Genomic DNA, 22,277 nt, shown 5'->3' with positions numbered 1-22,277 from the left:
GCGGGACTCTCTAGACCTTTATCAGGAGGTCTAGAGAGTCCCGCAAAGGTCCTGCAAGCAATTGTGAGAAATACCAGCTGCTTTAATAGTGCTTAACTGTCTTTAAACATATATAAGGACAGTTAAGCACTATTAAAGCAGCTGGTATTTCTCACAATTTAACAAAAGCAGGATTTGTACTAGACTCCTAATTTCCATCCATCCATCCATCTTCTATACCGCTTATCCTCTTCAGGGTCACAGGCAAACCTGGAGTCTATCCCGGGCACAAGGCGGGGTACACCCTGGACACGGTGCCAATCCATCGCAGGGCACAATCACATACACACTCACACACCCATTCATACACTACGGACACTTTGGACACACCAATCAGCCTACCATGCATGTCTTTGGACTGGGGGAGGAAACCGGAGTACCCGGAGGAAACCCCCGCAGCACGGGGAGAACATGCGAACACACAGGGCCATGGTGGGAATCGAACCCCCAACCTGGAGGTATGAGGCGAACGGTGCGCCCCAGACTCCTAATTAAAACCGTCATATTTTCAAACCTGTACATCTACTGCATCATTATGTAAGGGTTCAATGCAGTAAAGTGGGTTTACTTAAATCCTACATAACACTCCCCCAAATCTATTATCTTCCCAACACTGAAATCCATCAAGAGAATCAGCCACAGGGCCAAAAAGGTGTTGATTCATTTCCTATAACAGCAGCTCTGCACCTCACAGGTTTACATTAATGTGCTCGTTCTAAATCATTAAGGTTTCTATGGTAACAGGTTCCACGCAAAATGTGTATATTGGACACACCACATAATAATAATAATAATCTATGAGTAATAATAAAGGGATTCATAAAAAACAAACAATAGACGTACGGTATGAATGTTGATATCGTTCAGGTTCCTGTGACAAGACGTTTTTTATTTAACATTTATGGAAGGAGTCTCCAGTGTCAGCACTTTGTAATGCTCTTCGTAATGCTTTCCACCACAGCATAGTGTTCATGAGGGAGCACTTTACGGTTTCACGTGTGTTCTTTTGGGGGCTTATTAACATAACGTAAGAGAAAATAGAGAGGCTGCTGAGGGGAAAGACTGCTTAAAGCTGCTTTATAGAAACCAATCACAGCTACAAACGGACAAATAACAATACAGCTCATTCTTTAATAAATAAAGACGATCATAATGAAAATCGGCGAATTTCTGTGGTGTAAGAGGAATGAAACACTTCAGGATGAGCCACTGCATGAAAAATCATCACCTCCGACGTGCTTACAGCAACAGCACGAGCCCGAGTGTTTTATTCCTCACACATTGTGTGCGACAGTGTGTCGTTTCCACGTTTCTTAAAATGGCTGCTGTTTTAGTAAGACCAATGACGAACACGTGATGTGTAGCGTTTCTCCTGGACGACGTTTTAAAAAAACTCAGCACGCTGATGTGTGCAGTCTGGTTTAATAATAAACTGGAATGTACTCTACTTACACTCTCTCTCTCAAGCATGACTACACAACATAGTAGCTAGTGTAATGCTAGTCAGCACATCTGGATAAGTGTTTTATTAAGCTAGCTTGCTAGCGAGCTCGCCTACTGGTTTGCAAAATGATTACGATAATCAGCCTGAGGTTAGCTACCGCTTAGTTGAGGAAAAAAAATCTACCAATTCTCTTACATACGATCATGCTTTCTGGGATTTAAAGATACAAACAGTTGTACTGTGTGACGAAAACATATATCAGAAGAGTTCAAGCCATTTGCATATGAAAGAGGCATTCATTATTAATCGTTAATCACGGCTATTAATCATTACGCATACTAAACTCGTGATTTTCTTGTGCAAATATATATGTATATATTTTAAAAAACAGCTCTCAGTACAAGGCAGGCTCTCTGGCTGCTTCTAAACGAGCCCAGGCCTCAGTGCTGTACATCAGCCGATCCTGTGCATAGACCACCGCATCTGTGATTATACACAGGAACATTTCATGGAATAGTGCACACAGCGTCTTCATCGTGCAGTCCATTCTTTAGCTGCCGCTCATCACGGCTTGCTAGGAGACCGAGTGGAAAACGCTCCGGACGTTTCAAGCATGGTTTTCCGGCGCGCCGTCTCCTTCGCCACGTTATGGTTCAACCTCCGTAAGCGTTCCTGTAACGATAAGTGGAAATAAGAGTGGTGGATAAGTCATCAGGGAAGCCCAAGATTTACAAATGACTGGGGTTTCCTTGCAATCTCAGACCCCCTGGCCCCTACGATTTCAACACACTCTTACCCAATCCCGTAAAAAAAAAAAAAAAAAAAAAAAGAAGAATTTTTTTCTAAATACAGACATAGAAGCAGATCGTGAAATAACACTTCAGACAGACGCGTGATCAGAGTGCACGTTTGGTTAAAACTGAACAAAATCATGTAAATGAACCAACTTAAACGACTCGACTTTTCTCTAATTGTGATCTAGTGCAACTTCCTGTAACAGTTCTGACAGCGGGCTCGGGGTCACGTCTCGCTGCCGAGTCACGAGGGGAAGTAAACATGGGCGTGTTAGAAACAGTATGATAACTCAAGGCTTTTAAAGTAATGAAAGAAGGAGCTGAGGTGTACTGTACTGTATATAAACATACCGACTTACTTACTTGTGCATTCTGTAGGATGTTATTGACCAGAACCACTCTGCGCCTGGCATTGAGCAGTTTCTTCACATAGGGATCCAAGTCCAGGGCGACTTTCTGGTGTTCATTAATTCTACACAGCTCTGAAATGAAATGTGTTATTAAATAAATAAATAAATAAATAAATAAATAAATATAGAAGCATTCAGTCATTCAAATAAACACAGTCAGCAGTGTTTGTATGAATAAAGTCACCAGTTGCCAAGTTGTCAATGTGTTCTCGGAGCTCCACTTGACTCTCCCTGTGTGCAGAATTAAAAACATTATTCGAAAGAGCCAAGTAAACAATAAACAAGTAAACAATAAACAAAACGTCAGAGTCCTGGGGTAACACTGTATTCGTGGGTGTAGCTCCAAATTTTATTTATGTATTTATTTACCGCACTGCATGCACATGTAGATCAAGCTGCTGCACTGCTGGTTTCAACAGATCCATAAGCCCTTCCGCAATGGCATCTTTTCCTGACGGAGTTTCTACCACTGCGAGCGCCGCCATCTTGCCTGCGTCTTGTGTGGCTTGCCTATGAAGTCTCGCGAGATTGTGGTGAAAATCCCGACAAAATCCCGAAAAATCCCGAAAAATCCCGACAAAACCCCACCTCGTGTGCTCGCTAACTTCAACGTTCTGTACGTGAAGAAAGGGGGAGGAAATTTAGAACAGTTGTACATTTGTATCGTAACGTAAATTCCGAAACGACACGCTGAATATATATATATGCTAAAAACGCATTAAAATGTTGTTTTTAAACTGTTGCCAAAGAGTGACGTGAACGACTTCTCAACTGTCCAATCAGAACTGGTTTTGAGCTGACCCTCCAGCCAATCACAGCGTAGAAGAGCGCACAGTGGGTGGGGTTTAGCCTCCATTTTCCCATGTCGCAGCCGTTCGCACCATTTTGTGATGAACCAGAAGAGAGAAGACCGACAGGGCAGTGTAGTTAGCTGTATAGGTAGATAATCGCTAGTTTTTCTCGAAATTATAAATTAAGGAAGAGGGGATTATTATTACCATTATTATAAATAACGACTTTACCGGAAGTTTCTTTGATCAGCTAGCTTTTAGGGATCAGTTGAGTCAGTTAAGCTAGCTAGCTAGCGCGTGAGCCGAGCGGCTAATAAAGCTGCTTTAGATTAAACATTAAATCAACAGATACTCGAACAAAGTAAGTAAACCTTCACATGATTCAGTTTAAAAGCGTTTCTGATAATGTACATAATGTTTGAATTTAAATAAATATCACCGAGCTGTGAGAATAGCTAGTTTTAATTAACGGTTGTTTCAGTAAAATGGCCGACTCGCTCAGTTTTAACACATTTAAAGCTTTATAAAAGTATACTTTTGGGCATTTGTAACTCGAGTTGTTGTTTGTTTGTTGTTTTTTAAAAAGGTCCTTATTGGACAATTAGTGCACTATGTAGGGTGCCTACGCCTTTTATCACACCCTTTGTAGTAGGGCTGCACGATTATGGTCAACATGATAATCACGATTATTTTGATCGATATTGAAATCACGATTATTCCTCGATTTTTAGGGACAGCGTTTTTATCGCGCTTTCACATTTAAATAAACAGACCGCTGCTTTCACCTCCATGTTGTGCTACATTCCTGTTAATGTACAAATCTTTACATCAAATTAGACTGGTCCTTAAAGTGCATCATCTCGTAGAAGCAAAATATCAATAAAATTGCACCCAAAATAAAGGATAAGTAAAAATAAATATGAGATAACAATATGCAAACAATTCAGGCGTATGCAGAAAAGGCAATAACAGTGTTTACAGGAGGAGAGACGCAGCTAAATCACCCAATATTACAGAAAGATGGTTAATACGGGATAGATTAATGAGAGCGCTCTGAAGTGCTTGTGCTGAACCACTACTATATATATGAAGCACAGAGCATGACACACTTCTGTGTACCGATGAGGCAGTTCAAACAGGATTTGTTTCAGAGTCTAAGATGTACAGACGAACCTTGAACAGAAGAACAGGTTTGTGTCTCTGTAAGCAGATAAACATTCTGTACTGATCTCAGTGACATGACATGAACTTCTTAGGTGTTATCCTCTGATGAGAATGAAACTGAGAGACTGCTCCGAATGAGAGAAACAGTATAAGGCAAGATGAGCAAGACGAGAAGAATTATTGCGCCTATTGGTTGACAGACGGTTAATATCCACGAGCCCCACCCCCCCGAGTACTGAGTTCAGCCAATCAAACCCCACCCCGCTAGTCTGTGGAGGGTTGCGTATCGCAGACAGCATGTGTTCAATGAAAGAATAAACATCATGTGTCTGCGTGACGGGGGGATCTGTGACGTTGTGTGGTTAGCACTGTTGGCAATGATTCTCCTGACGAAAGGCGATACAGAGGCGGCCAATATCTTGGCATACGGGCTTTAACTACTGATTGTCGCCCAATCTGCAGCAATAGTCTACTGAGGAACTTCGCGGGCTTGTGTGGGAACTATAGAAATCATGTTGCCTTCGGCACTTAGTCCGGTCACCACGATCAGCTAAATACCAAATTTGGGTAAAAGTGTGTGTGTCATGCACTCTTTCTGCTGCAACGATGTGATTGGCGTGATTGATCATTAAGTCTTCCACCCAGTAAACTTCAATTTCGCGATTTGGTTTATCTCTCCAGCTTAAGAGTCTACCCCCGGACCCCCAGTGTTGTCAGGAAAGGTCCCAGTGATTTGTGAGTTTATTTCCATGACAGGGCTTACTAACAGATACCACCTGTACCAGGAGAAGGGTGCAGGATTAGGAATAGGTTTCTATGTGAGAGTGAATATGCAGGTCGACATCTAATGATTTGTGTCTAGTCTGCAACAGTAGTCTGTGGTCAGGGAGCTTTGGGGTGTAAGAGGTGAGGTAGCAAAGTCACGTCGTCAAACCTCCGTCCTGGTCACGTGGCTATATAGTACGCACTAGTGAAGTTCAGTCCTCCTAAGAGTACAGTTTCCGTCTCGTCAACGTTTTCTCCAAAAACTACATGTCTGTGATTTCACAGGCTACTAGATACCACTTAAGACCGTCTATCGTGGAGTAGCGTGGGATTGGTGTGTTGATGTGTCGGGGTGTTGTGTGTCGTGTGTGGGTGTGCATATGCAGATCGTTGTTCCCGAGCGTAGGTCCTCTTGATAGAGAATTACGGTCTAGTTCTCCTATTGCAGTCCCGTCTTCTCCAGCTCAATGCTCGGCTCTGGCACTCTCCTGCACTGGCTCGCACGCATCCGTGTGGCTCTCTGGTTGCCTTTCACTGCTGAATGAGTGACAGAGAACCTGGAATGGCCCAGACCACCGTGGCTTGTTCCACCTGGTCCTGCGGAAGTCCTTGATCACAATCCACTCTCCAGGCTTCAGATCATGCAGCGGGCCCATGTCTGGATGTTGAAGCGCTGCTTTTACCTGCTTGTGGATAGAGTGCAGAGCAGAGGACAGGGTTGCACAGTAATTTAACATTACATCACATGCTGCAGCGTTGGGAGGAGCTGTCACAGGTCCAATTCCTGTGTGTGGAGGTCTCCCAAACACTATCCCAAAGGGGCTAAGCCCATCCTAAGCCTGCTTCAGAACAGCATTTGCTCAATCTGTGTTTTTTTTTTTTTTTTTTAAGTGTCCCATTTTCTCTCTCTACCACCCCACCACTAGCTGGATGATATGCACAGTGCTGCTTTAATTCAGTACCAGAATATTCACCCACCTACTTAAGGGCATGGCTCACAAAAGGTGTGCCATTATCACTGGAGATCATGATCACTACCGCACCGGAGTCCTGTTTGGACATAGGGACGTGACCTTCTCTTCCCTCAAACCTCAACCCACGTTATTGGGTTGAGTTGCGCAAACATCGTAGACAAAATCCTTCGGTATATATCTTAGTTTTGAAGCGGTGATCTAAGAAACACCAATATCTCTGCCGTCGCAGAGGCGAAGTTCCTGGAACTTCTTATAGGAAATCGCTCCATGTAATACTTCTCTCAATGTGATGCACGCGTTTCTTACGTCATTGACTCCCTTCCATACGGACAGCAATACACGATGACTTCATAAAATTCTAATTCTAAATTCTTGATGATTCCTATCAGTCAGGGGTAAGGCTGCATCGGTCTTTCACTCTGCACAACAAAGGGCAAACCGCCTTCGTGTTAACACAGACTTCAGGGTGAAAACTTTTCCACGAGCGTCCTCCGGTTTACTTGTTCAGAAAAGCTGAAAGACTCGCGCAGACCAGCCAGGAGACGCCAAATTGTCATGGAAATTAAACAACACTCGCAGACTCAGCCTCTGAAGGTAAAAAGGTTTATTACAGAAAGATGGTTAATACAGGATAGAATAATGAGAGTGCTCTGAAGTGCTTGTGCTGAACCACTACTATATCTATCTATCTATATATCTATCTATCTCTATCTATCTATATATAATATATAGTAGTTCTGTACTGATCTCAGTCACATGACTTGGTCGCCTTAGGCGTTATCCTCTGATGAACAGAAACAAAATTATTAGAAAGTAAAAACGAATAATTTCCCTCACAGCGGTCAAAATCGTAATCGCGATCGCTTTCCATTAATTGTGCAGCCCTACTTTGTAGTGCGTTTATGTAGGTAGTGCTGGATGGTTCACGTATAGTGCACTAGACAGGATAGAGAAGTCACTATTCAATACCTCGAGGTTGTATAGAGGCTCCACATTGGATATATAGTGCACTACATAGGGTATAGTCTATACAGAGTCTAGTTATATAGGAAATAAGGTGTATATAAGACGTGCAATATTTACTGTATTTACTAGACATTTTGTCCCCTTGGGAAGAACTTTTCAATTTTTACCCCTTCTTATTTAAAATGTCTCCCTGCAGGATCAAGCCGACAAGAGCGAGAAGAACATGAGCTCCCCCTCAACTCAAAAAGTCGTGCTGAAAAGCACCACCAAGGTGTCGCTGAACGAGCGGTGAGGCTCCACGCATCCTGACAGCACTATCTCAAGCCCCGGGGGGAGAAAAACAAAACAATCATGCAGAGATACTTAAGGCACGGTGCAGGAAGCCATGCTCTGTGGAGGTCAATGAGGGGAGATACCAGAGCAGAGCAGAACGGGCGCGGACGCCAGGCTGCTCGCGGTTTGTGCACTGCTCACCTAACATGGCTCCGGACGCGCGTACGTGCCGCGCCGTGCAGGAGACCTGCTGACGGGCTTTCCGTCACGTCGGCCATCTTGCGTAAGCAGTGCACACCCTGAGGTGAGAGGGGGAAGTGTAATCATGGTGAGGTAAGCTTCCTGCAGAAGAACCTCCTCGAACATGGCAGAGATGAGATTTAACGAACCGTGCCATATTTCTTGCCCTCTCTCTCTCACACAAACTCTCTCACTTAGACTTCCTCCTCTTCTTCTTTTCAACTCCATTTCCATCTTTTCTCACTCTCTCGCACAAGGCGCTCAGCCCGTGCCCCGACGTGACCCGCTCCCATCACCCCCTTCCCCTGTTTCCCTCACGAGCCTCTCGCAGCAAAAAAAAAAGTCCAGAGGTCACGGTCCGGGCTGTAAGTGGCCGAGTTGCCAGACACCCCTCTTAAGTCCTGGTCCGCCTTCCGTCTCGTGTCGTCCGAGTCTGACGACGTGAAGACGGCGGTCCGTAAGTGGCAGCGACTCTGAAAATCCTCCTTCTTTCACGTCTTCGTTCTTGCTGTAATCTGCCTCTGTTTGCTCTTCTCCCTCGCTTTTAGAAGTTGACAGGCTTTTGGTTGAAATGTTGGGGTGTCACCAGACTTTACCAAGAGAGAGTGTAATGAAGGGGGGGGAGAGAAAAAGAAAAAAAAGAGAGCGCCTGATAAACAGGCCGTCAGTGAATTGCTACAGGTTCCCCTGTGGCTACGTCCATGGTGTGTGAAGTGATTTGATGTGGAAACCTCCTTTCCTCGTATCCCCCTCTCCTCTATCTATCTCTCTCTCTCTCTCTCTTTCTATCTCTCCCTCTCTTTGCTCTCCGCTCCTTTCGGTTGCGTCCCACAAGCTTCACAAACATGATGAAGAACAAGCAGCCGACCGCCGTTAGCATCCGGGCGACGATGCAGCAGCAGCACATGGCCAGCGCCAGGAACCGCCGCCTCGCCCAGCAGATGGAGAACAGGCCGTCGGTGCAGGCAGCACTGCAGCACAAACAGGTGGGCGAGAGAAAGAGAGAGAGCGCGAAAGAAGAATAACGGCCTACACGTGCTACAGAGTGATTCGTTTCAGTGGAGTTCTCCAAACATCTGTAAAGCTTCACGTTTGATGATGCTTGCAAGCAGAATAAATAGCTACAATCACCACCAATGTTTAAAAAAAAAATAAAAGAAAAAAACATTATTACCCTTTAAGAAGGTCAGTGATGCTGCAAAGCTAAAGGCAGGTCTGTAAATAAACGTAACTGGCTGTAAGTAAGCTCGTTATCAGATGCTTTGAACTGCACGTGCGTGTAGTGTTGGGCGTGTTCTCCGTGCTCAGGTCGTCCTGTCGTCAGCCTCTGAGAGCGCACGTACTCCATGTTATCGTGTGCGGGGGCGGGGCAAGAGTTATTTGCTGGTTTATTTGTCATTTATTTACCGACCTGTTTATTTATTTAATTATGTAATTGTTTACTTGTATTATCACGGGGAAGGAGAATGGTTGCGCGTCATTTTGCGAGAGATGGTGAAGAGTTGGTGGTAAAGAAAACTGTCAAAACAAATTTGGCAAGATTTCAGGGTTTTTTTTTTTTTAAACAGACACCAAAGGCGTCCCAAGTAATATTTCCCAAGTTCGGGGCGGGAACGAGGAAGCTGGAGGCAGGTTCAGCTCTGACTCGTTTCGATTCTTCTTAATTGAAACCTCCGTTCACGCCTTCGCTTGTTCGCAGCACACCTTCCCTTTGGTGTCGCTCCGCCCTGAAGTCAGCCCGCAGGTGATTGCGGTTCGTATAGGATGCACAAAAGGAGAACGGGGAAACGCGTGTGATGAGATTTTTGTCGCCGGTACCGCTGCAGACACGACGGTTTCCCCACTGATTTTTAAATCTTCCGGCTCGGACACGGAGAGAGTTGGGTCCTGCGGGGTTCGTACAGGGTGCTTGAATTTGGCTTTTTGAAAAGTGAGGACTGGAAAACCTTGAAAATAGAGGTTTTTTTAAATCTAGTGGAGCTTATTTTCGGTAGAACACGAATACAATCCTTTCCCTCGGAATAGAACACCCCACTGCAGCCCCTCCTCTTCCTCCTCCTCCTCCTCTCGCTCTTCACTCACTCGTTCTCGTTCACGGAGACGGATCCGGTCACTTTTCAGACCCCTGTAGCAACTTTTTTCCCCTTTCTTTCAAAAAAAAACAACACACCCAGCGACAAATCTAGCGACTTTTTGAACAAACCTTGGCAACTTTCCATAGAAGCTGCTGCTGTACATTTCTCTCTCTCTCTGTCTGTCTCTTTCTCTTTTTCTGTCTCTCTCTGTCTCTCTTTCTTTTTCATGCTCTTTCACTCCCTCCCTTTCTTTCTCTATCCCTTTCTTTTCCTCTCTTTTTTTCTTTTCTTCCTCTTTGTCTCTTTTTCCATCTCTCTCTCCCTCCCTTTCACGCTTTCTTTTTATTCTTTCTTTCTCTCTCCCTTTTTCTTTCTTTCTCTCCCACTCTCTCGTTCTCTCTCCCCTCTGTTCAGTGAAGGGCAGAGAGCAGCAGCGCATTCGATTGCCACCTCCTCCCCCTGTGTGTGTGGAGCTAGCCTGTTCTCTCCTTGAACACAAAACAAAAAGACTAGTGCTTGAACAGTCCTTGAAAAGTCCTGGGATTTCATTACGCATTTTCTGTACGAACCCTGTGTCTATCAGCGATTCCAGATACCATCGTCAATCCTAACGAGTCTCATTGAAATGAAACACCGGTGTTTATCTGTCCTACTCGGCCAGCGAGCGAGTGGCGTTCCCGTCGCGCTACGGGAAATGTCAGATCCGGAAATGAATTGCTTCCTCACGCTCCTGCGTGACGGATTAGAGGTTACTCCTGCCTGGTTCTTCTCTCACAACCTTCACGTGACGCGCGTCTGGATTCAGGAGAGACCCGTGTCGATTCGAGACGCGGGTTTAACACGGGTGAAATATTTTCACGAAAGCCGTGTACAGTATATCGGACGTAAACGTTCTGATATACGGTCTGCGTTATACAGGCAGGAAGTATTCTGATCATCTGTGCTGGAAATACACACTCTGGATCTTGTTAATCCACTGTTTTTGGTGAATTGTCTGTCTGTCTGCCTTGTAAGCGGTAATCTGCTAATTGTAATAACATCCCATCTCGGCACGTTCTCCTTGAACGCGGCGTTTGTCTCATGGTCCTAAAGACTGCCGCGTGTAAGTAGTTGGACGGTGGTGAGATTCGTTTTGGCTCGATCACGTCAGGATGTCGGCTTCCGTTTCAGAGTTCTGTGTCTAAACCCAGGCTCCTGAGACGATCGCTCGAGCGTAACATCTGTAGGAAAAATACCTTTGTCAAGTGTTTGTTCGGAAACAAATTTAAAGTAAAAGCTATCAAAAATAAGTCTTTTGACTCGAAAGGTGTCCAGAAAGCACTGCTTGGTGCACAGAGCTTTAATTACTGCAAAGGAGTAGGATTTGAACGTGAACCGCAGACATAACGAACGCTGACGAGACCTTCACGTAAACCTCGGAACGGAAGATGCCGATTTCTTCATTAGCAGACGATCGGAAGAATGATGTTTTTATCCTAGTCTAACATTTCAGATAGATTTTTGTTTTAAATTGTGCATCTGAAGAGTAATCCAGCCTCGTGTCCGTGCTGGACAGCTTGTGCATCTCTGACGCTTTGTTTTTGTTGAATTTACAGAATGCTCTATTTTCTCTGCATAGGTTTGCTACACTGAGTATAAACTTTGAAAGGATGCTAGAAGTAGCGATGGCGTCGGAGCCGTGAGAATGATTCGGTTCTTTCCTCCCGACCGGTTTCTAATCCTCTCTTCATGCCGCTTTGGTTCCTCGTGTCCTGTCCGCAGAGCCTGAAGCAGCGGCTCGGGAAGAGCAACATCCAGGCACGTCTGGGCCGGCCCGTCGGCCCGCTGATGCGAGGAGGCGCCGGGGGGCGTGGCTTCGGCGTGGTAGGAATGCGCGGAGCTACACGAGGCCTCAGAGGACGAGGAAGAGGAGGTCCTATGAGAGGAGCGCTGGCTTTTAGAGGTGGGGTGTGATGAACTCTCCCTGCTTTACATCACAGCAAGCTTGAAATATATCAAACAATGCTACAAATTCCTGTTCATAACACCGAGAGAGTACTGGTATTACAGTGAGACGGGGGTGTAGTGGTTTAATTACCACTTCTCAAACTGAAAATATAAAGCTGCCGTGGTGTTAGACCTCGGTCATTGACCGCTGCAGTCATACTGCATGTTTTAAAGGATTAACTGTGAACGTGTGTGTGTGTGTGACAGGTCAGCTAAAGGGCAGAGGTGGTCCAGGGCGTCTGGGTATTCGCAGGGGAATGCGTCAGCGTGGGGGAGCCACGGGTCGAGGGGCCGCTCTGATTGGACGTGGAGCCGCACGCGGAGGAGCTGGAGCCCGAGGTGAGGAGTTACGGGATGTTTGTTTTTTTTTTTTTTTATTTGGATATGATGTATATTATTGAATTATTCTCAGCAGCATTTATGCAAAATGCACTAGTCACAAAAAATTTATCCTGCAAGAGACTTGAAAGCCGCCCAAAAAAAAGCTACTAAAAGATTGCTGTATGAAGCCCCGCGTCCATGTTGGTGATATTGTGCATGTCGAACATCAAGATAACGTACCGCATCTTGCTCCTGTCTGTCAGGTCGTGGAGGGCTGCGTGGACGAGGCGGTTTCCTTGGAAGAGGCCGTGGTCGAGGTAGAGGCAGAGGAACGGGACGCCCTGCTGTCACCAGGGAACAGCTGGACAATCAGCTGGACGCCTACATGTCCAAAACCAAGGGACATCTGGACGCAGAGCTGGACGCCTACATGGCCCAAGCTGACCCAGAGAGCATGGAGTGATCTGCACATGCACGCCCTGTTCGGCATCTCGTCAGTTAGGCATATAGTTACAGGCCTTTTTTTTTTTTCCCCCCCTGAACGTCCAATTTAATAAAACTGCTATTTACACTGAACTTTCTACAAAGTGATGATATATCTATATATGTATACACAGTGAGAGTTGGATGTACCGTCAGATGTTAAGCTCCTTAAGCTTTCTGATTTAGAGCGTAGGCTCGTTTAGTGTTCACGCAGCGCCAATAGAAATGCCGATTGAAGGATCGTGGACGTTTCCATCCACACTCTAAAACCCCGTGCCCTGTAACTAGGAGTTCTGCCCCTGACATGGACCCTCAGTAAACAGACTTTTTACCCTGTGAGTTTTATTGAGCCGGACTATGGGGAAATTTATTATTGGTCTACTCTAAAACCCAATCAGATTTGTTCTGGCACATGATGTCCCTGGATACACTGTGCCACAAACACGCTTCCTCTCCATCTTATGATATTTTATTGTGATTTTTAACGGTCATGTTGTATTCATGAACTCCTCACAGTTGTTGATGACTGCAGTTGTTTTGTGTTTAACAAAAAAAAACAGTCCACTACAAAACACCTTGGTCTATTGTAAATCTACCGCTGTTTTTACTTTGTCTTTTAATAAACATTGGCCTTGATGGACAACAAACTGTGTTTTGATCTTAAACGTGAAGCATGTGATGTTAATGATGGAAATGCTTTCATTTTTTTTTGTGTGCGTTTTGCAAATCTGAGTTATTCTGTTCTGTAGGTGGTGTAAAAAGGTTCAGTGAGTCCAAAGCATGAAATCTTTCAGCTTTTGTTTATCTTGTGCTGACTCTGGTTTTAATACGTCTCTGAGTGTTACTAGGAAGTGACTGAATATTGTCGATATTCTTATTTTGACTGTGTGTGTGAATTTTCAATTTGTAATGGTGTACAAATCTGTGGATAATAAGACCTTCCAATACAAAAAGTACTCTTTAAGAATAGCAGCAGTCATGTTAGCAAAGATTGACAGATTTTTTTATTTATTTATATTGATTAGAGATAGAGTAGTCTTTTATTATTATTATTATTATTATTATTATTATTATTATTATTGTTATAACAACCCTTTTCATTCCTAGTGTGTTGTCTTAACAGCTTGTTCATACTCAGTAGCAGACTGCTCATATCTCACTGTTGCTAGGCAACTGAGAAACATGACTGCCGCTCACGGAAGCCAATTAGCGACTGGGACTAAATGTAGCTAGCAGCGCAAAACAAAGGCAGAGAAAAACTAAATAAAAACTACAAAGGATATCCTATGATGTATTTCCCCCAGCTGTGTTGGAGAATTACTAAAAAAGACTAAGGTGCGATTAAAAATAACACTAATTCGCTACAAGGAGCACTGGCTGCTAACACGCCGCCATGTTGACTACGTCATTGTTGCGTCACGACTGAGCTATGGAGGGGGCGGAGATCTCGACTTCCGTAATGGTGAATACAACGAAAATGGGGAGTCTTGCAAAATAATTAATATAAATACGTTGTGTAATTTAATATAATATTACATAGTAGTATTATAGTACATAATACATACGTAATATAGTACTCTTAGTATTATCGTAAAAATTTTACGGAAAAATCATACGGAAATGACGTAAGGTTTCCATAACAACAACACGCAGCTCAGTTCCAGAGAGACGCACAGGGAGAGGCGGTGTGGATGTGAGGATTGTGAGGATTGTGAGCGTTTATTGAAGTCAGTGAAATATTCATCTTGTGTGTAAACATTCACCGCTCGTGTGCGTGTCATTATTCTCAGCTGGACCTTATCTTTCCTCAGCTTTTATCACCAGAGAAGGAGCTCAGCGATGCTGGAGGCCATTAAAGTTACTGGTGAGTTTCCTGGATGATCTGATAGGCTAAATCTGATGATATAATTCATCTTAAATAAATCAATCAATCAATCAGTAAAAACCCACCAATGTTACAAGAATAGTTTTATGGAGGTGCAGAAATAAATCAAGCGTTCTTCCAAGACTTTCTATCTGTGATCACTGTTCTTCATCATTGACTGTAACATGAAAGGGACAAACATTAAATGAATGATGTGATGTGCATTCAGGAGGAGAAAATAAGGCTTACCGATTCAGAAGCTTTAGACTTTAGTCTATATTTTACTTACGTAACGTTATTTACGCAAAAGTACTCACTTTTTTTTTCAGCTATACTGTATAACACTATTCATTTTCAGGACCTGCATATTGCCTGTGCAAACAATCATACTCGGACAGAAACACCTCCAATTGTAATGTGTATTTATTTATTTATTTACAATATAAACAATATAAAAATAACATGATAACCGTATTATAATAACCAAACTATACTGATCATAGTACTAAATTGTGCATTGAATTATATTTTAAATAACCGTAATGTCAGAAGTAATGTATGACATTACACTTGGGTCATTTCACATCATGGAGCTTTGTTTGTAACGAGCTGTGATGATGATGATGATGATGATGATGATGATGATGAAGCCATGCCCTTCCAGCTCATTGCTCTCATTAGACGCTCACCGCTGTTGTGATTCGATGCCTCGGGTGCCTCGAGTCCTTTCGCTGCCTGTGTACTTCCCAGTGTCCAAAAGAATCAGGATCATTTTAACGAAGCGTGGCACGGTGCATCCTCAGAGCTCGCCCGCTCCAGCCACCGAGGTCGGTTTAACACGACTTGATTGTAAAAGACAAATAAATATACCCAAGCGCAAAACATCCCACGGTTTGGTATGTAATGCAGCAGGACAGGTCAGATAAGATGTGGAAAACCCACTGCATTGATTTATTTGTTTTGTCTCGCTGTAACTGAATCTCTCATGGATTTATCAAGGAGGGTATTTTACTGACACGCTCCTTAAAATGATTCATTAGTACTGTAGAGAAGTAAATAAATCTTTACAATAGGCTTTGTTTTGTTCCTTCCATATCGATGTCATTTGTTGTAGTTACGAGGAGGATGCAGAGGTTCGGTTTCCAGGAAAATGGGACACAAATAGCAGGAGAGAGACAATACAAGACTGGTTTAAGTGTCATGTTTATTTACATCGGTTATTTTTGTAAATTGGTCTTTAATAGGTATGGGTGTATCTCTTCCTCGATACGGGATTAATGATCTGGTGTATGAAACATATATTTAAAGCAGCCTCTGATCTGATTTTACACCTGTAGTACTGGGACTGACACCACAGAGGCCACGCCTCCTTTACTGAGCCACACCTGTAGTACTGGGACTGACACCACAGAGGCCACGCCTCCTTTACTGAGCCACACCTGTATACTGGGACTGACACCACAGAGGTCACGCCTCCTTTACTGAGCCACACCTGTATACTGGGACTGACACCACAGAGGCCACGCCTCCTTTACTGAGCCACACCTGTAGTACTGGGACTGACACCACAGAGGCCACGCCTCCTTTACTGAGCCACACCTGTAGTACTGGGACTGACACCACAGAGGCCACGCCTCCTTTACTGAGCCACACCTGTATACTGGGACTGACACCACAGAGGTCATGCCTCCTTTAATGAGCCACACCTGTATACTGGGACTGACACCACAGAGGCCACGCCTCCTTTACTGAGCCACACCTGTATCACTGGGACTGCCAACAGCTATGCTAACAAGCTATTGCACTGGCTGATGGATATTTGCATGCCTCCATCATATATTTACATTTCTCTCTAGAGCATCTCCACTGGGCTGAAAAAGACAGGGCTAAGAAGTGTGTACTGAGTGTCATGGAGAAGCCTGTGAGCCCAAGCCAGGTGTATGTGGAACACTGGTCCTCCAGTTCCCTAAAGATCCCGTTCTCCAGCAGCCTAGTCTTCCCCCAGAAAGAGGAGGACAAAGAAGGGAAGAGGCTCAAGCGCTCCCGCTACAGACAGTTTAAAAGAGCACAGCGCATCGTCTCCACATCTGCACACCGAGACGTGAGACCTCTCTTGCTGATCAGATCGGGAAATCAGAGCTATGGAGACATCAGCCAATCGCAGCTCTTGCATTATTCCTGGCCAGCGAACAATATAACCATCCTTGGCAGTCATGTCGACCTGTCTCCTCGTAATGGTAGCCAGCTGAATAGAGCTTCTCAACCTCGAGTAAGACTCCCTCAGCTGGCTAAAAGCAGTAGCGACGGAGAGAACTCCATGAAGAAGCTGTGCATCCTCACTGCCATTAAACCATCCAATGTGGAAAGTGAGAAGGCCAAGTTCTTCAAGTCAGACTTCAGGTATAACCCGCAGTTTGAGTACAGCAACCCCGCGTCACCGCAGGTTCTGGAAAAATACAGCAAAGCCTCTGACTGCTTCCTCACACAGGTATCAGTCCATCTCTGAAGCACAGGAAACATACGTCTTTTACATGCTTTTACTATTTAAACCCTAACAAATATTCCTCCTTCCATCTTCTTTCTTCGCCTCTCAATCTCCTCTAGCATCTACTCCATTCCATATTTTGACCCAACAAAGAACACACGGTTCTCCTAAACATCACGAACACGAGTAAATGTAGTACGAGCTAACGAGGCTAAATAGCATTATTTCCTTATGGATCTGTTCTTCCCTCCCTCCAATGCTTTTTAAATCTCTGTCCATTTAACATCATATCCATGTCAGTGTTCAACAGACAGCACTCGTCTTAGCGTCCTTGTAGACCTGAGACTGTTGCTTTGCTGCCACTTGTGTCAGTCTCGTTGTTCTTTTACCTCTCTATGACGAGCTGATGTCATTCCCCCAGGCAGTGCGCATCATGGAGCTGGCTCTGTACAAGTACGGAAGTTACGAGAAGTTTGAGCAGGCCACCGGAGGAAGCTTGCTGAGCAGGGGCCGAATCCGGGCCCACACTAAGAAGTACATGGAGAAGGAAGGCTGCGTGGGAGAGGTAAATGAGGCACAGCGAGGCTGAGGATCCGAACATCAATCAACAGCATTTATCATAAAATAGATGCTGATTGGACGAGTTTATTGTGCAGTACAGTAAGCGCGCGCGCGCGTGTGTGTGTGTGTGTGTGTGTGTGTGTGTGTGTGTGTAGATAGTGGTGCACCTGACCGATGACCTGCTCTCCAGAGCCTCCATGACCGTGGTGAACGGCAGACCGACTCTCACCATCAACGTCTCCACGGCCAGGGAGCAGTGGCTCGAGGGCTTGCTGAGACACGAGATCGGTGTGTATGCGAATAGCATCCTGTCGCTCCGTAACGTTGCGTGTTTTGTGTGCGTGACGTTTAGAATTCATGCTAAGACGTACAAGAGTGTACACGTCATTGAAAGCGCGCTTATCCCTCTCTCTCTATCGCTCAGGTACTCACTATTTCCGCAGCATCAATAACAGCCAGCAGCCGTGGAGCAGCGGAGACGGGCGGAAGAAGCTCGGCCTGAAGCCGGTCAACCCCACCGAGGAGGGCCTGGCCAGCATCCACAGCGTGCTGTTCCGCAGAGACCCTAGGCTGTGGCGCGCCGCCCTGCTCTACTACACCGTCCACCAGGCGGCGCACATGTCCTTCGCTCAGCTCTTCCACGATCTCGCACGCTTCCTTCACCATCCCGACACACGCTGGGATTACTGCGTAAGGGCTAAACGCGGTCAGACCGACACCTCACAGCCTGGTAACACACTCGATATGCATTTAACCGACACCATATAATAAATCAAAACCACACAAGCTTACATCTCATTCGTCTGTCCATCTCCTCAGGCTGCTTCAATAAGGACCAGGTTTATCTGGACGGTATCTTGAAGATCCTCAGGCACAGAGAGAAGATCGACTTCCAGCTCCTCACTGCACTTGGGAAGGTTAACCAACAATCTTAACCAAGTTTTTTTGTTTACTACTGTTCCTCAGTACCGTTTGTTTAAAGATGTTTATCGATTTACATTTCGAGCGAATCGAAGCACGGGTACTCTCTGGTGTAATGGGAAATAGCTGATGCTGGGAAAAGTTCTTCGTGACGTCAACGTCAACGTCGTAGGACTTTTAACAACGCACGTGCGTGTCGATTCTAGCTGGACGCTCGAATTGTTTTAAACAGCTAAGTCTTGTTTAATGAGCATGACTCTTTATCGCGCATCTATAGTTTAAACGTGCATAAGGTGTAAAGGTGTATAAGGACGTTCAGTCGTTACTCATTGAACCCACACGGGCGTGTGCGTCCTGCAGGTGTCCTACGAGGATGTGGAGCGCCTCAAGAGCCTGGCTGTGATGGAGAACGTGCGTATCCCGCACTTCCTGCAGGACCTGGAACGTTACGCCGAGCAGCTCCAGAAAATCATGGCGGTCAATCAGCTGACTGACGAAGAGCTCCAAGTGCTCGTCTGAGCACGCTAGGAGACACCCGTGACCTCTGATTCCCACAAATCTGTGTGTTAGTGTGACCAACCCTGCATCTCTGAACCACCCAAGTGCCCTTTTTAATCCATTCAAAGACACCGCGTATTGTTTCTAAAGGTAGATTCCATCATCACCGTTAAGGGAAACGGGCGTTCCAGCATGAACACTGACACACCTCACAGTGCCACCTACCTGCCGTGATCACAACTTAGGAGGAGAAATATATACCTGTCAATTTGCCACTCTGTTCATGCCAGTTTGTGGGCGTGTCCCAAACGCTAGGATTCGTTTTTTGCATTTCTACTACACGGTCAGCCATTTTAGATAAGATAAGATACACACTTTGGGAATTCCCTCATTACAGCAGCTCAATCACACACAAAGAGAATAAAAATTATAATAAGTACATCCCAAAACGTGTTCCAGTCAGACCTTGTTTCCCAAATTTTTGTTCTAATCAGACATCTCGGCAGTCTCGCGCTGTCGGTTTACTGAGTTATACTCCGGTTAGTTAGCTATATTCCAATGTCTGTGTGAACAAAGTAACATAACATAACGCTACAGGTCCTATGGAGGGCCTCGTACATTCATACACTAGCTTTCCCTAAAGTTTCCCTTTTTTCCTTCGCAGCGTCTACTGGGTAATTAAACCATACAAGAGTGGACGGATTCGTGCGTTTGACCCGAGCAGTTAACCCACAAGTCATGACGCTACCACCACCACGCTTCCCTCTGGCGATATACGTCAGTTTAGAGTTGTGCGTTCACTGCAAGTTTGTGCTTGTTGAAGACGGTCGTGACAAGACTGTAGTTAGGTGCCTGGACGATGTAGACACCAAGAATAAGCTAGTTAAGGATATAGCCAGGCAGCACAACGTAAAGGTAAATCGTAGCAATGAAAATAAGACGAAACGACCTTGGAGGATCAGAATTTTCTTTACACGTGTTGGTGAATTCTGAAGAAAAGGCTCTGTAATTACACTGTAATTTGACCTGGCGTCGATTTCGAACCATTGGACTTCCGTGGGTTCTACTGTATTGAGAAGCATCAATGTGAATCCTGAACATCAAAATATTCAAACTTGTGAAAGTTGTTCACGTGACAGTAAACATGGCGAACATACAGTAAACGTAGCATTTGTACACTATTCGATTTGCTAATTACGATGCAATGGAATGAGATCTCTTCTTCCCGACACTAGCATTTGGGATACACCCCGCATTTGATCTTTCCTATGATACGTTTGTTGTTGTTGTTGTTGTTGTTGTAGTAGATGGGCATTTCTGCGACTTCTTTAAATATTAGGTATGATGATTTGTAAATTTAATCCGGAAGTTTTCATCATCATGCTTATCGTCTTGTAGGAACACCGGGCGTTTCAAATAAGGTTCCTCAACGTGTGAGGAAGGTGTGGTGTTCTGATGTTCATGGACGTCTCAAACCCTAATAAATTTACTCTATTCATCATTGTACATATGATGAAAACCTTCGGAAATGTCAACGCGTGTTGCTCTGCCAAAGCCAGAACAGTAATCCACCGGCTAGCTACAGTAGCTAACTAACTAGCTGGTTCACGTGGGGTTTGAATCGAGTTCTGAAGCCTGACCGTATACAATCGGGAGAGATTTTAAGGCTTTTCCAAACCATTTTAATGGCATGTGGAAAAATTTTAACGATGGAAAAATAGCAACAAACAGCTAACAAGGCTTTTTCCCTGAGGTATTTTGCTCACTGGTGTTAGCATTTATTAACATTAGAAACGCCATTAGTTTGAGGGAATACACACACACACACACACACATAAACAATACCATCTGTCCATAAAGTTCCACTTCTTGGGGATGTGAATTCTTAGATTTCCCTCCTTTTGGAGCTTGTGTTAATTTTAGAGCTCTGTATACAGTAGTCATCTGATGACCAGCTCAGTGCGTCACTGCAGTCCTGCTACCACTAGATGGCGCTCTCACACCAGCTCAGTTGTACAGTAGCGTGGATTGCATGAATTCACCCCTTGAACTTTTCCACGTTTTGTAGTTTTATAACCTGTAACTGAAATGGATTTAATGGAGATAATATGTCATGAATCTACACAAAATAACTCATACTGCTGAAGTGGAGGGAAGAAAAAAAACACAAAACATCAAAGTTGTTATTGCATAAGTATTCACCCCCGTTGACGTGAAACCCGTAAATTAGAAGTTGCATAATTAGTCCATCTGTGTACCGTGTACTGTGGATAGTGCTCCCGGATGCCGATATAAATGCAAATAGTTTGTGTCTCAGAGTTTGTGAGAGAACACACTTAAACAAACAGCATCATGAAGACCAATAAGCTTTCACAACAAGTCCATGAGTAAAATCTTCTGGAAGAGTGTCAGGGCTTGATTAGGGAAAATCCACAAAATGGGGAAATCCTATGGCTCATCATCATTAAATCCATTATCGGAAAAATGGTCACAAGCGTGACGAGAGGAGTCCGTCCACTGAAAGAGTGGAAACGAAGAGAAAGGAGTCCGTAAAGAGGGATTTAGTCCGCAAGGGGCTGAGGGTAAAGCTCAAGATGATGCTACCACCACCCTGCTTCAGTGAGACGGATACATGTCAATGTGCAGTTTTGCATTCACTGTGAAATAAAACAACCGAGTATAAAATCTGGAGTCTACACGCGGACTCGTGAGGGCACTGCACCTCTACTTCTGTTCTTAGTTATATATTGTTTATAGACCAAATTTAGCACTGACTCTCCACAGGTACAGGTTCGGTTCTTCACATCATCAGCTTACTGACCTGAACGAAAGTCTGCACACTCTGAGATACATAAAGTTTAGTATGAGAAGGCCACTGCGTTTCTGACTCACCAGTGTGTGTGGGGGTGTGTGTGTGTGTGGGTGTGTGTGACGCGTCCCAAACTGGACTTTGCTGTTTGACCTTTAATTGTCCATTCCCTGCATGCTTTGTGTGGATGGAGCTTCTGGGCACATTGTTTCCTGTATGATTGGATGTTTTAAATGTAAAAACTCACGCGAGCACTACGTCGCAGAGATTGTGAAAACATTGCTGAGTCACTGTTACTTGAACTAGGAGGTTGCAGTGATGTATTACATATTAACGTTATGGAATGAGGAAATGTTACACGTGCACACGCACACACACCTGTATGGCTTAGCTTCTGTAGCTGTCTGTCTTAGA

At 44.6% G+C, this 22,277-nt stretch overlaps 3 protein-coding genes across 14 annotated transcripts; 2 read left to right on the top strand and 1 right to left on the bottom strand.

Annotated features, from left to right (window-relative positions):
- Positions 1 to 1,099: 1,099 nt before the first annotated feature.
- Positions 1,100 to 3,467, bottom strand: snapin (SNAP associated protein). The gene is made up of 4 exons (XM_053637187.1): positions 3,057 to 3,467; positions 2,872 to 2,918; positions 2,641 to 2,759; positions 1,100 to 2,155 (listed from the first exon to the last, which is right to left on the bottom strand). Exons 1-4 carry the CDS (start codon positions 3,170 to 3,172, stop codon positions 2,048 to 2,050), a joined length of 390 nt encoding a protein of 129 aa, XP_053493162.1. The 5' UTR covers positions 3,173 to 3,467; the 3' UTR covers positions 1,100 to 2,047.
- Positions 3,468 to 3,570: 103 nt separating this feature from the next.
- On the top strand, positions 3,571 to 13,372 carry chtopa (chromatin target of PRMT1a). Of its 7 annotated transcripts, none has more exons than XM_053637179.1 (7): positions 3,571 to 3,839; positions 6,771 to 6,975; positions 7,544 to 7,635; positions 8,696 to 8,846; positions 11,697 to 11,877; positions 12,129 to 12,260; positions 12,506 to 13,372. In XM_053637179.1, the coding sequence occupies exons 2-7, from the start codon at positions 6,937 to 6,939 to the stop codon at positions 12,703 to 12,705; spliced, it is 795 nt and encodes a 264-aa protein (XP_053493154.1). In that variant the 5' UTR covers positions 3,571 to 3,839; positions 6,771 to 6,936; the 3' UTR covers positions 12,706 to 13,372. The 7 variants fall into 7 exon arrangements, with proteins under 7 accessions (XP_053493154.1, XP_053493160.1, XP_053493157.1 ...); XM_053637185.1 differs by having other exon boundaries at positions 7,544 to 7,924; positions 8,118 to 8,846; XM_053637182.1 differs by having other exon boundaries at positions 7,544 to 7,953.
- A 437-nt stretch (positions 13,373 to 13,809) lies between these two features.
- matcap2 (microtubule associated tyrosine carboxypeptidase 2) lies at positions 13,810 to 20,552 on the top strand. Of its 6 annotated transcripts, none has more exons than XM_053637176.1 (11): positions 13,820 to 14,452; positions 14,537 to 14,589; positions 14,948 to 15,001; positions 15,271 to 15,416; positions 15,704 to 15,778; positions 16,446 to 17,077; positions 17,496 to 17,639; positions 17,791 to 17,923; positions 18,060 to 18,365; positions 18,455 to 18,552; positions 18,917 to 20,552. In XM_053637176.1, exons 5-11 carry the CDS (start codon positions 15,715 to 15,717, stop codon positions 19,073 to 19,075), a joined length of 1,536 nt encoding a protein of 511 aa, XP_053493151.1. In that variant the 5' UTR covers positions 13,820 to 14,452; positions 14,537 to 14,589; positions 14,948 to 15,001; positions 15,271 to 15,416; positions 15,704 to 15,714; the 3' UTR covers positions 19,076 to 20,552. The 6 variants fall into 6 exon arrangements, 4 of the variants coding, with proteins under 4 accessions (XP_053493149.1, XP_053493151.1, XP_053493150.1 ...); XM_053637175.1 differs by having other exon boundaries at positions 15,254 to 15,416; XR_008387166.1 differs by lacking the exons at positions 14,948 to 15,001; positions 15,271 to 15,416 and having other exon boundaries at positions 13,810 to 14,452; positions 18,917 to 19,593; positions 19,719 to 20,552.
- Positions 20,553 to 22,277: the final 1,725 nt, after the last annotated feature.

The sequence above is a fragment of the Ictalurus furcatus genome, chromosome 12, assembly GCF_023375685.1.
Source record: "Ictalurus furcatus strain D&B chromosome 12, Billie_1.0, whole genome shotgun sequence".
NCBI classification, from domain to species: domain Eukaryota; kingdom Metazoa; phylum Chordata; class Actinopteri; order Siluriformes; family Ictaluridae; genus Ictalurus; species Ictalurus furcatus.
This window is presented reverse-complemented; position numbering and strand designations above follow the sequence as displayed.

Coding starts and splice junctions, on each gene's coding strand:
- chtopa (XM_053637179.1), top strand. CDS start 6,937: ATGGAAATTAAACAACACTCGCAGACTCAGCCTCTGAAG. Junction 7,636..8,695: donor AAGGTGTCGCTGAACGAGCG/GTGAGGCTCCAC, acceptor GCGTCCCACAAG/CTTCACAAACATGATGAAGA. Junction 11,878..12,128: donor AGGAGCGCTGGCTTTTAGAG/GTGGGGTGTGAT, acceptor TGTGTGTGACAG/GTCAGCTAAAGGGCAGAGGT.
- matcap2 (XM_053637174.1), top strand. CDS start 14,565: ATGCTGGAGGCCATTAAAGTTACTG. Junction 15,779..16,445: donor AGAGAGACAATACAAGACTG/GTTTAAGTGTCA, acceptor ATTTCTCTCTAG/AGCATCTCCACTGGGCTGAA. Junction 17,924..18,059: donor CTTGCTGAGACACGAGATCG/GTGTGTATGCGA, acceptor TCTATCGCTCAG/GTACTCACTATTTCCGCAGC.
- snapin (XM_053637187.1), bottom strand. CDS start 3,172: ATGGCGGCGCTCGCAGTGGTAGAAACTCCGTCAGGAAAAGATGCCATT. Junction 2,760..2,871: donor CATTGACAACTTGGCAACTG/GTGACTTTATTC, acceptor ATTTCATTTCAG/AGCTGTGTAGAATTAATGAA. Junction 2,156..2,640: donor ACATCCTACAGAATGCACAA/GTAAGTAAGTCG, acceptor TTATCGTTACAG/GAACGCTTACGGAGGTTGAA.